Source organism: Geotrypetes seraphini, chromosome 13, assembly GCF_902459505.1.
Source record: "Geotrypetes seraphini chromosome 13, aGeoSer1.1, whole genome shotgun sequence".
NCBI lineage: Eukaryota > Metazoa > Chordata > Amphibia > Gymnophiona > Dermophiidae > Geotrypetes > Geotrypetes seraphini.
The window spans coordinates 4022499-4035730 of NC_047096.1; the positions used below are offsets into that span (position 1 = coordinate 4022499).

A 13232-nucleotide genomic window follows, 5' to 3' on the forward strand; every position below is an offset into this window, starting at 1 on the left:
GTTTACTCTTAAGTTTGATACACAAAGCTTAGAAGTTTCTGGTGCTTCTGTTCCATGTTGGACACTTTATTATAAATATAGATAGTATCTAGGGTTTGGGCTTAATGTGCAGTCTGAGATTGGTGCAAGGGAGCTCTGAAGCTCTTATTCTCCTGTTTATAAGCAACAAGAACATTGATTCCAGTGCCATGTTTCTTGCTTGTATGGAGTGAAAATGACAACCTAGGCTTAGGTAGGTTGACCTGGTCTGTGAGATCCTTTGCAGTCTGGCTGTAACTGGCTCTTCGCTCTTCTCTCTCGCTTCTCAGGAGGAGATGACCAGTGCTTTGGCCACCATGAGGGTTGACTATGAACAAATCAAAATCAAAAAGATAGAAGACTCGTCAAACCCGCTGCTCATGAAGAGACGGAAGAAAGGGACCCTTCCCAGCCAGGCCGTTGACCACTGAACTCTCCTGGACCCCTTCACTCACCAAATCCGCCCTGCTATTTTTACAGAAGCAATAACCATGAAGTGAATTTTATTTGTGAGGAAAAACTGTGGTCATCGTGGCCTGGAGCTGAGCCCATTCTGGTGGGCTTGCTTTCAAGGCTCCTAACTGAGCCTGTGGCCTTCACGGAATGAGGATTCTGTTTTAGTTTTGGTTCAGACTCCCAAATGAATGGGACTGAAAGCTGAAATAACTGCTTCTCAGGCCCTGCGTGTGCCTGCTGTGATTTTTAAACTGTACCTTTTTATATATATATATATATATATATTAGACATATTTTTTTAAGCTGCTCTGTGAAAACGAAACACTGTTACCATCTGAAAATGTCCTCCAAATAGTTCATTTTATAAGAATGAGACCTTTTTTTTGTTGCTGCTCAGGTTCCTAATGAAAACCCGCTTTGTCCACCCACTCAGCGTCCATCAAAGGCTTCCTCGCTGCCTGCGGTGTGGCAGTGGGTCCAAGTCAGCTGGTGCAAGTGACGATTTCTCATAAAGCGGTCTCCAACGCCCATCTCGTTCCTCTCTGGCCTGAATACGGCAAACTGTCAGGAGTCGGATCAGCTACACAGTTGGCTAAGGTCTTATTACTGTGCTGGAGGGGACGTTTTCAGTGCAACAGATGCTATGCAGGGACGAGGGAGCAGAGAGAGGAATCATGTATTATGTCAATTTTGTATGTATTCAAGGCCAATGTAGTGTTAACATCTGTTTATCTGAGGTTCTGCTCCCTCTGTCCTATTTATATGTTGTATAATTAAACAGTGTTTTCTCCGGGCATTGGGCACCCCGGGGTATTTTAAGGACCGGTGGCTGGATAAATTGTCCAGAGTTGCCCATTTTCCTGAAGTCATAAGTGACGTGTGGTGGTTTTTATTTAATCTTATTTTTGGGGGGCTACCCATTTTAGCCTGTAGTGGAAACTCACAGGCCACACACTGGTGGGACTGTTTGGTGTGGCCCAGTACCAAACAGCTGAATAGTTTTTCCCTGTATTAGTGCCTAAACTGTCTGAAGCAGCCAGAAAAAGATTTCTGTCCCTCGGCTGCAAGCTAAGACACACGTCCCTCCTCTCCATCCTCCGTCATACATGTGTGCCTTTTTTTTCTCCAATGGCAATCCCGAGTACTTTCCGGGAACCGGATGAACAGTTTGTTCAGGCCTCCCTGGTTGACTGGCACTGATATTAGTAATAAAAGCGTGTGCCAGAAGCCAAGGGGTGTGGACAGCATTGTGCCTATTAAAGCCTGTATTAACCCTCACTAAAGCCAGTGCTATTAAACCCGCACTATTTTCACACTTACTATCTCAAATGCAGAGGGGCTTTACCAAAGCAGTAGATGTGTGTTTTGTCTGAGGGCTCGTTCCACGCTCGTCAGCGTCTTGTCAGCCACTGTTGAGCTGCCAAACCAAGCAAATGTTCTATTGGGGATGAATTCACTACCTGCTGTAATGATCTGCTTCCTGCGCATTCCGTCCCGTGGCTTCTCCATGGGTTGGCCACAAGGGGGCATCCGGGGCACGTGCTTTTAATATTGCAGCACTGCTGTGCAGGGTCTTGTGTTTTCTCAAGCTGAGCGGAGCTCAGGGGGGGGGGGGGTGATCTTTAGAAATGAACCTGTCAGGCTGGGCCCTCTCCCAGTCTTCAGGTGACTCGTATTCACGCTTACCCTGTGGAGCGCGGGTGGTTTTGTGCAGTATTGATAGTTCTCCGCCTCTGCTCAGGTTACTTCCCACAAGGCTGTGATATGCTGTGTTGGTAGCTTTGAAGCAGCCTTAACTGTGGCAGGTGTTGCCTTTGACAGCTTTCGTACCTTTCCGCCTTTCCATTCTGGGCTCTGTAACTGCCATGTTGAGGCATAAAAGAAACCGCAAAGAACTGCACATATGTTTTAGCGTGTAACTTCCACCGTGATCTCCCTGTTAAGGGTTAACATCCCCCTCTTCTGACTTCCAGGGCTAGTGTCTTGCAAAGGTGGCTGGTAGGCTGCCTGTGTGGCTCCCGGGTGCATTCAGCTTGTCGGTGTATGAATTTCTGGCCCAGCCATTGTCCTTTTAACTTCTGGAACCCTCCACAGTTGTCTCTTCTGCTTTTCCTCCTAAGGGTGGGATTATTTTAGGACTTTATTTTGGATCCCATCGTGAGGCATCTGTGCCAGGGCCCCTCCCTCTGGCATGTCCAGGCCATTGGTTTCAGGGGGTTGGATTTCTGAGCCCTTGTACCAGGTTTCACTGATGTGCTGCTAGTTTCATCCCCGAGTGGCTGAAAATTCACCCCCTCCCCCATATCTTTTTTTAAATTAAATTGAGACGGTTTCCTTTAGAGCAGTTAATGACCACTTGAAGTCCACTGTGGATCTCTGTTAATCTTATCTTGGTTTTAAAACCATTTTAAAGCTGTTTTAAAATGTAAATGTTAGTGTCCTGAAATGTATTTTCTTTTTTTCTGGTTTGTGTAAATGTCTCTTACTTTTTACTTCTTGCGATCAACCATAAAGCCATCTCTTAGCAATTAAAAAGTTCCTTTTGGACTCTATGAAAAGGCTGCTGTTCTCATGCACTGTGTGACAAAATGTGTGTTGATTTGCCAAAGAGGTTGTGTCCCCTTTTTTTGTGCTTCGCTCTAGCGGTTTGCTTCCCAGATTCTTGTTTCTGGATTGCAGAGACCAGAGATTAATTACTGTGCTCAGTTCAGGCTGGTAGGGCTCACTTGTTATTCCAGCAAGGAAAGCGCTCTTACCTCTCGTACTAGACATGTCAAACGAGAAGAGGAAAGGGGGAAATAACTTCCCTTCAGCCTTTTTAACAGAGAGATATGTTGGGGAAGGAGGGAGGTTTTGTCTGGTAAAACCAAATTTAGGGTAAACCTGGTAGGGCTAGAGCAGTGGTCTCAAATTCAAATCCTTTGTAGGGCCACGTTTTGGATTTTTCAGGTACTTGGAAAAAGTAGTTAATGTCTTATTAAAGAAATGACAATTTTGCATGAGGTAAAAAAAACTCTTTATAGTTTATAAATCTTTCCTTTTGACTAAGTCTTAATAATAATATTGTCATTTATAGCTAAAGAGACATGATCAAGAAACAGTTTTTTATTTTACTTTTGTGATTATGATAAACATACCGAGGGCCTCAAAATAGTACTTGGCGGGCCACGGGTTTGAGACCACTGGGCTAGAGTATGAGTCCCAGCTCCGTTCTTCTGGGGGGGGAGGTGGGAAGGAAGTCATTGCATAGTTTGTAGGCTTATGGCACCGGATGCAAACCCTGGCTCTAATTCAACCAGAAGCCTAGAGGAGCAGGAGGAAGCGTCGAGGTCAGGTCTAATTTTGGACCATCTCCTTCTTGTGCTGTTCTAAGAAATTGAAGCTGAAGGAGACAGGGCAATTTTTAAAAAAAATCACAGGCCCTTAAAGATTATTTTGAATGTGGAGGCTGGGGCTGAATTTTTAAGCTTAGGTTTCTTGAGGTAGTAATTATACAAAGGTTCCCCAGACCTGTCCTGGACATCGTAGCCAGTTGGGTTTTTCGGGAAGTCCGTGTAGAATTTTTCTCATGCATATTCCTTATGTGCTAAGTTTTGAATATACTGGAAACTTGATGTTTTGTGCTCATGAATATTGTAAAGCCAGTTCAGGAAGTTCTGATGCAGCTTCGCAGGACTGTGGTGGGAAAAGCTACCTTGGGTTAGGTGAGATGTGATGAGAAAATAGGAAGGGAGAGCACAAAAGACTCTAGGACTGACTGAAAATTTTTTTCCCCTTGCTTTCTCTGCTAAGTCCTCTTGAGTTACCTGTACGAGATGCTTCTTAACTTGGAAATGTCAGAGGCCTGTGTTTAATTTTAGATGCTGTTTTACTGAGGGAGATACTGTATCTAGGACTGAGCTTCTAAAGGGCCTTGTCTTATGGGACAATGTACCAAAAAGGCCACAGCTGTTGTACAATGGTTCGGTTCTCTGCCTCTATAAATCCATCATAAGCCATATAGCATAGCAGGTAACAAAGGAACACTGGTGTCTGAATATCGCAATGTATTACTGATCTTGTATTTAAGGTTTTCTGCTCAACTTGACCCAAATCGAATTCAATTGTTCTAACTTAAAAACTCATGTTCTGCCCAAAATGCATTTTCCAATCAAACTGTGGTAAAAACATAATTTTGTATGATCAATTGTTTTACTAAAGCAGTTTTACTACTGGAAACGCTTGTCGTGTTTTCTTTGCATTTTATTAATGGGTGGTGCATGGCCTTTGGGTGGATGAGTTGGGCAGGAGCCATGCATGCCTTAAGGATGACTTTTTTGGAGGGAGATGTTATAAGGTATCTGCTATTAATCAGCATTTTTCTGTAACTTTGGCGCTGCCTCAAATCCAACCAGAGAATCCATTGAGAGAGTTTCTCGGATGATGCATTGTGCTGATCACAGGGCTGTCTGCTAAGCCAGAACAGGGATTTTCTGTAGAAGGCAGGATTGATAACGCAGACAAGTGGGTAACTCCATCTGATGGAACTGCCCTCCAGCAGCGTCCTGTTTGATAGGCTGAGTTTAGTAAGTCACCCTGGCCACCGCATTAGTGATTGATTGATAGAAATCTGAATGGGAGTAGTGATTGTGAATGTTTCTGCTAGAGCCCTTGGATGTGGCCACTTCACACTGTCATTGCCAAGAGCTGCCTTGAAGTTTGAACCATTTGCCTGAGCCCTCCAGGTAAGGATGTTTAAGAGTGGAGGGGATTCAAGAACTGGTTTGCTTGGCAGGGGCACTTCTGTTTTGAGTATTGCAATGCCACATACAGGCCAGAAGAGGGCCCTCCCATGCCTTGTAAATGTTTCTTGCTCTGCTTCCTAAAAAGTACAATTCAAATTACAGTGGGGCAGTTTTATGCTGCTGCTTCACTCCCAATGTGTGAGAACAAAATATTCTTACTTTTAGAATATCCCTATAAGGATTAGGCGTGTTATAACCAAGGCTTAAAGATTTATGCAAAGTCAAATTAGCTGTGTCCCCAAATTGCCTCCAGGCCAACAAGAAGAACCCACCTGTCTCCAGTCACAGTAGGTGAGCGAATCAAAGTACACCTGGATGAAGAATCGGGCTGTTGCATGCTTTTTGGAGAAAAACAAATTCTGAGTTATTGGATGCTTTGAATTTTTAAAAGAAAGATCAATGTATACTTGAACACAGAGCTGCAGCCAAAACACAGGACAGATGGAAAGGACAGCGGGAACATTCAATGTGTAATATTTCTTTAGTAATGGGCCAGACAGTACTCAAGTGGGATGCGACTCCACAAAGAACTTAGTCAAAAAGTGAGGTGCACGAGTTAATTCAAATGTGAAAAGGAGGAAAAAGCCTCAGAAAATGCAGCGTACGCCAGCCGCAGCTCATGGACTGTCTGGAAAAACCCTCCTTTTCAACACATTAAGAATGACTATGTGCAACGTAGTGAAAAAACCCAAAAGTTCCAGATTATAGTGCAAAACTACTTATCTCGGGCGAAGGATCGGCACGCCAGTGCTTGTTTGTGTTACCGAGGAGGATCGACTAGCGGTTACACCCTGAGGCAGCATGGAATTGTGAAACGCTGGCCATCGTTGGTGTTAACATGAGATAAGTAGTTTTGCACTATTATCTGTGCCAAAGAGGTTGTTTATGATTTTAAACTGTTCAAGGCTTGTGCAGATAAAGCGCTCTTGGTGGGGTCACATAGAAACATGACAGCAGATAAAGGCCAAATGACCCATCTAGTCTGCCCATGCACAGTAACCAGATGAGAGCAGAGCTTGCAGGAATGGGGCAGAGACATGGACAGAGCTCATGTGGATGGGATGGGGCCAGAGAGATCCTGCAGGGATGGGGGAAAATTTATATTTTTTTTGTGATATTGACTAATATGGAATCTTACAGTTTGAATTTGGGTGGATCCTTCTACTTAAAAATATGAATTTGGACTTGCCGATGTTGTACATCTCATCCTCCATCTATGAGACAAACATGGTTGGTTTTTTTTTTTGTTGTTGTTGTTGCATAGAGGTTTTTGGACCCCTGTTAGATTACAAAAGCTAGATAGTTCAAAATCTAATAGATGCTGGCACTATCATCTTGACAGGGACACTGGATCATCTGTTGTTCTATTGTCCTTTGATAAATCAATTTTTGGAAGTTTGTATGGAGACATATTAATTTGATTCTGGAGAGTGCGGTTCCGCTGTCGTGTGAAGCGGTAATCTGTGGGACGTTATCTCCTACTCCTCCAATAGATAGACATAAGAGCAGATTACTTGGTATAATGACCGGGGTAGCCATGCAAACGGTCACTAAAAATTGGAAGAATTTTGACCAATTAAATTTCACTTTTTGGTGGAATTTATTATGCTTGTGTTATAAACGAGAAAATGAGTTCTGAACTAATGGGTAATAAGTTGTTTAATCTGACATGGGGTTCATTGACCAATTTTAATTTAAATTAAATGGGTTTTCCCCCCTATTACTGGTTTGATTTGTACATCCAGGGAAGGGGGGTGGGTGGGAGGGAGGGAGAGGGATCTTCTATTAGGATTTGTTTATTAACTACATGTATGTACTGGTGTAAGGTTTTATTGAATTCATTGGAATTGGGGTGGGAGGGGGTGAAAATGGTTTTCTCATGAATTTATTGATAGATGTAAGTGCTGTTTTTCAAACTACTTGTATGCATTCCTTTATGCACTGTTTTTAGACTGAAAAATGAATAAAGGGTGTGTGTGTTTGTTTTTAAATATGATTTTCTTATACTACTTTCCTGCTTCGATGTGGCACCTTTAGCCACAGCTGGGATGAGACTTGGGAAGAAAGGAGGTCTCCGCTTCATCCTGTCAGTCTGGATTCTTTCATTGTGCTGCTGTGTTGGGCCTCTTTGTTGCATAACCAAATGCCTCAAGTATAGCTAGTTCCTCTTTGAAGTTTTCACCTCTGGTATGTGCTGGTCCAGTGACTCATTTCTAGACTACAAAACAACCAAAGGGCGACATGCAAGCTGGTGGTTTTCTTTATCACGTTTTCACAGAGGCAGTCTTGGTGCCTGACGATGTCAGTAAGCCTGGTGAGAAGCAGAAAGCTATATGAAAAGAGCAAAGCTCTCCACGCAGGTGCTGTAGCTGGGAAGAGAAAAATTCTGCATGGCTTCAGGCCTAGATCTCCATTTGATTAACAGTTACTTCAAAGTGTCTTGTACTCGGTTCCTCTGAGCCACCTGCAGGAGGTGGGCCTAAGGGGACACTATTGGAGAATGGTGACATATAAAAAGAATATATTAAGACCATACAATCTTATATAAAAACAAATTGCATAGGAGTGACATAAAAATAAAGAGTATTAGTAGCAGATGTAATTATAAACCTAGACCCAATGAAAAACACATGGAAGAGCAAACAAAAGCACTGGACATGTTTTATTTTATTAACAGATTAATCGCAGAGTTTCATCATTACAAATTCTAAACATTCTAGAAACTCTCATTCACTATTTTTTTTTTTTATTTCCTTCTGCAACGGGATGCAATATAAGAAATTCCAGGAATGATGGCTGTCCTTCCAGGTAGCCTCATGGATTAGGGATCTGACTCAAAAGAACGGGTCTGGGTCAGACCCGTGGTCCATCGTGCCCAGCAGTCTGCTCATGGGACGGCCTCCAGGTCAAAGACCAGTGCTCTAAATGAGTCCAGCCTCACCTGCGTACGTTCTTGTTTAGCAGGAACATGTCCAACTTTGTCTTGAATCCCTGGAGGGTGTTTTCCCCTATAACAGACTCCAGAAGAGCGTTCCAGTTTTCTACCACTCTGGATGAAGAAGAACTCATATATTTACACCCCCTATTTGTATCAACAATTTCAATGTGCTTTAAAGACACATCTTTTTATAGAATCTTTTGGAAGATAGACATTGGATGTTTATTCATTTGTATTGCTAATCTCTGTGAACCGCAAAGAACTTAATCGTATTTGCAGTATACAAGTGAGTTTTTATGTTCTGTAGATCAGTGGAGGACCACTAGACTAATCAAGTTTTCAAGCTAGCCCCAATGAATATGCATGAAAGAGATTTGCATATAATGGAAGTACCAGGCATGCAAATCTGCTCCATGCATATTCTCATTAGGGCTAGCCTGAAAACCCGATTGGCCTGTTGGTCCTCCAGGACAGGGTTGGGAACCACTGATGTAGATCACCATGTCATGATTTTCTGGCTGAATGAGTTGGGTATCACAGCAACTGTCCTAGCATGGTTGACTGAAATTCTTTGCAAATGATCACACAGAGTACAGAAGAAAGGTCAAATTTTTGCTCTTTGGTAAGCAGAATGTGGAGTTCCACAGGGCTCACCTTTCTCTCCTTTACTAGTCAACATTTACCTAGAATCATTATGGGACTTCTTAATTTCCTTAGGCCTATATGTATTGTCAGATGCTGATATCTTCCTGCTATGCCCAGCACTAGACTCAAACTCCAAGACTCTTGAATCGCTAAGGCAATTGGGCCACAGCCCAATTTTCTCAAGCTAAATGAGCAAAAAAATTAATTAATCATCTGGTTTGGTGATTATGAGGTCCTGGGCTTGATGGAGAGGGACAGATTCTTCAGCCTACGGGGAACTACAAGAAGAAGGGGGCACTCGGAGAAACTAAAAGGGGACAGGTTTAGAATCAATGACAGGAAGTAATTCTTCACTCAGAGGGTGGTGGATACCTGGAATGTGCTTCCGGAGGGTGTGATAGGACAGACCCAGCAGAGGCACTTCTTATGTTCTTATGGTCTGTCCCAGTATGGCAATTCTTGAGGCATATTTTCTCTTGATCCCTGTTATTAGAAAGAATGGCCCATGAAGTGCAGAGACAAGCTGTTCTGTGAGTCCTTCTGCAGCATCAGAAGCCAAAGGCCAGGGAGCTTCTGTCACTTAGCCATGCATATAGAAAACTGCTATAACAGCAAGCATAGCCACAGTGGCTCATATAGACCTTTAGAGAACAGGAAGCATATACAAAGTCAGGTCTTCTATATTCAACCTACATTCTTGACCTAATTAGCATCTGTCCTGACACTCTGTAATGTGAAAGCCTACCTATTCTTGTAAAAAAAGAAAGACATGCAAATCTTTGACTTATTGAAAGAATGAATCACCCTTTTTCTTTTACAAGCCTGGCTTTCAGGTGTGCGCTGTGTGGTGAGAAAGGGCCTGGTTTTTGCTTAGCCTAACTTCTGCAATAACACTGGGCAACTTGCTTGTCAGCTTCTTTATTTAGATGCCTCCTATTCCCAAATCTCCTTTCTTTTATAAAATTCTGGTTTTGATTGCATGTTGTTTTAAACTTTTTAAAGGACCCCCGTGTCATTAGTGCTGTGTTCCTGCTTTGAGTGTATTTAGTATGACACTTCCTGACTCTTCAAAGATCTCCTTGTCTTCAAGTGTCTCTGATTCATGTGTATCATTGTGATGACTGCAGGGGCTTCTGATGTTGATCAGTCCAGCAGCACCCTCTATTTACTTAAACTGTTGTGGGAGTAAGTGGAAGGAACTTTGAAAAACTCATATCTCCCTAAGAACGAATGATAATTTTTGGCTCTTGTCAGCAGTGGGGCGATCACAGCACTGCCCTATTGTCTGATTCCTATTTCTAGCACCATATTGCACTGGTTTACCCTTGACCTCTGCAGCCCATCATGCAAACTCTTCCTTGTGGTTCCACTCTTAGTTCTAAATGGGCCTGGTGCTGCTTACGTAGTAGCAAGGGCCTGCAAGCTCTGACTTTACAAGGCAGTGTTGATAGGGCTTTGCTACTGCTGCTTCTTGAAAGAAATTGTACACCAATCACCGAGACAGAATTGTGCTATGTGATACAGAGCGATTGCCACCTTTTGTTTGAGGCTTTTTGGAAATATGACCTTTTTAAGAAAACCCTCCACCCCACTCCTTAGGTCACCACAGTCTCACGTACAGACATGACCTGGTTTGTCAAAGTAGAAGGGAGGGGTTGACAGATGGTTGTTCTCTACTGGAAGAAGCCATTCACTTTCTTTGGGTGCTCAATAGGAAAAGGGTAGTACTGAGATGACTGGAGAAGCTCGAACTACAATTGAAAATAGCATGCACAAAATCTCTTCCCTTCTTTCTAGATCAGACATGGGCGGCCCTCAAGGGCCAGAATCCAATCGGGTTTTCAGGATTTCCCCAATGAATAGAATATGCATGAAATCTATTTGCATGCACTGCTTTCAATGCATATTCATTGGGGAAATCCTGAAAACTCGATTGGATTCCGTCCCTCAAGGACCGGAGTTGCCTATGTATGTTCTAGACTCATCTCGGGATTCCCTTTAAACCAACAAATGTCATTGGCTACATTTTCCATTGGCCTGGCTATTGCCAAGCAACTGCATTTTAAATTGATGGATCCTGCTGTTTGAACATCCTGGTTTCCACTCTGTTTTATGCTGGGAATGGAAAAACCTAGCATGAACTATACATGTAACTTTTTCCCCTCTTACCCACTCATTCATGTATGTCCAATCCCTCTGTCTAATGTCTTGTCCTACAATATTAAATGTATTACCAAAATCTGTTGGTTTTTAATATGTACATCGCTTAGATATTGTAATAGGCGATCCATCAAATGTAAATAAACTTGAAACTTGATGTTTGGCCTGACCTCATTTTAAGGGGAAACAGTTTTAAGGGCCCTACACCAGAAGCACCATATACGTAAAGAGAAAAGTGGAAAGGGTAGATGTGTAAATTTTTTGTTCACTCTTTCCAAAAATGCCAGGACTAGGGGACATGCAATGAAGCTACTACGTAGATTTAAAACAAACCAGAGAAAATATTTCTTCACATAACGTGTAATTAAACTCTGGAATTCGTTGTTGGAGAATGTGGTGTAATCAGTTAGCTTAGCGGGATTTAAAAAAAGGTTTGGATAATTTCCTAAAAGAGAGGTCCGTAGGCCATTATTGAGATATTTTGGGGAAATCCACTGCTTATTCGTAGGATAAGCAGCATAAAATCTGTTTTACTCCTTGGGATCTAGCCAGGCACTTGGGACCTGTGTTGGCCACTGTTGGAAACGGGACACTGAGTTTGATGGACCTTCAGTCTGTCCCAGTATGGAAACTCTTATGTTAGCCAAATATAGGACTATGAAGCCATTGTGACATCACTGCTGAGGTTGGCTCTTAGGCATTGGTGGAATGAGGCTTTATGATATCACAATCTCAGCTCTGGAATGTTGCTACTCTTTAGATTTCTGCCAGATACTTGGGATCTGGGTTGGCCACTGTTGGAAACAGGATTCTGGGCTTGATGGACCTTCGCTCTGTCCCAGTATGGAAACTCTTATGTTAGCCAAATATAGGACTATGAAGCCATTGTGACATCACTGCTGAGGTTGGCTCTTAGGCATTGGTGGAATGAGGCTTTATGACATCACAATCTCAGCTCTGGAATGTTGCTACTCTTTAGATTTCTGCCAGATACTTGGGATCTGGGTTGGCCACTGTTGGAAACAGGATTCTGGGCTTGATGGACCTTCGCTCTGTCCCAGTATGGCAATTCTTATGTAAACTGCTTTGTGGGTTGTTAAATGCATTATAATTTGATCACGTGACACCCTACTACCGGCAGTTGCATTGGCTACCGATGGAAGTACGTGTAAAGTTTAAATTTGCCTGCCTCTGCTTTAAAGCACTATATGGACTAGCCCCTAAATACATAACTGACCTTTTCTCCTTTTCAGCCAACAGACACAAGAGAAGCTCACACTCGAACTTTGTTTCCCCCCAGTTAGAGGATGTAAACTGAAAAAACACCATGAACACCTTCTCTCACATCAGGCAGTTTCACCCGCTACTTATGAGGAATTCAGGAAACGCCTAAAAACATATCTGTTCCTGAAATATCTAGACAGCTGACCCGTACATCTCTTTCTCCTCAATACGGTTCTCTTGACCTATTAACCACTTTCCTTCAACTCTTAAGTTCATTTAATTTGTTCCGTCTTTTAATCTTTTGTAAACCGCATAGAACTTCACGGTAACGGAGTTTAGCGGTATATAAGAAATAAATTACATTACATTACATTACATTACTGCGGTATATAAACTGCTATTATTATTATAATTTTGATAAGGAAATGGTTCTCACTGACTTCATCCTAATGATATGTATGTATTTCGCTGATTGTTCAGTTTCTTATGGTGTAAACCACCTAGAACTCTTGGGTAATGGCGGTATAGAAGAATAAATTTATTATTATTTATTATTAATTATCTTTCTACTATTTCCACTGTATTGCGTAGATTCACTGTGACTCAAGCGCTCTCTTTAATGCATTTCACAAGTGAAAAGAGTACAGACATTTGAAGAATTTTGCCACTTAGGAAAAGGCATGAGCTTCCCTGCTATTAAGCAAACTGTTTCAAGAAGATGGAAGTTGCATGGTTTAGTATCCTCAAAGTTGGCTCCTAGGGCTTGTGTAAGATTCTGGAGTAACTCAGCTGACTTTCTAGAGCAAGACCTGAAAGTAATTGAAGAAGACTTTCTCCCCAGTGGGCACATTTCTAAGGCACTTAGCCCGCCAACACATCAGAAAATACCTTCCCCCGCCGAGGGAAAGCTCTGATGAATTTGAATATCTCGCTATGAGAGTCTGACTGCTGATCTGAGTGAAGTTTACGGGCAGTGAGAGCTCTAAACAAATCATCACAGAGAATTT

General features: G+C 42.4%; 1 protein-coding gene across 1 annotated transcript in view; it reads left to right on the top strand.

Annotated features, from left to right (window-relative positions):
• The window catches only part of MAPKAPK2 (MAPK activated protein kinase 2), a 36583-nt gene extending 31891 nt beyond the window's left edge, over positions 1–4692 (top strand). The window contains exon 10 of the mRNA XM_033918551.1: positions 309–4692. Coding sequence (XP_033774442.1) covers positions 309–449 — 141 coding nt within the window. The 3' untranslated portion in view covers positions 450–4692. The remainder of the gene's footprint in view (positions 1–308) is intronic.
• Positions 4693–13232: the final 8540 nt, after the last annotated feature.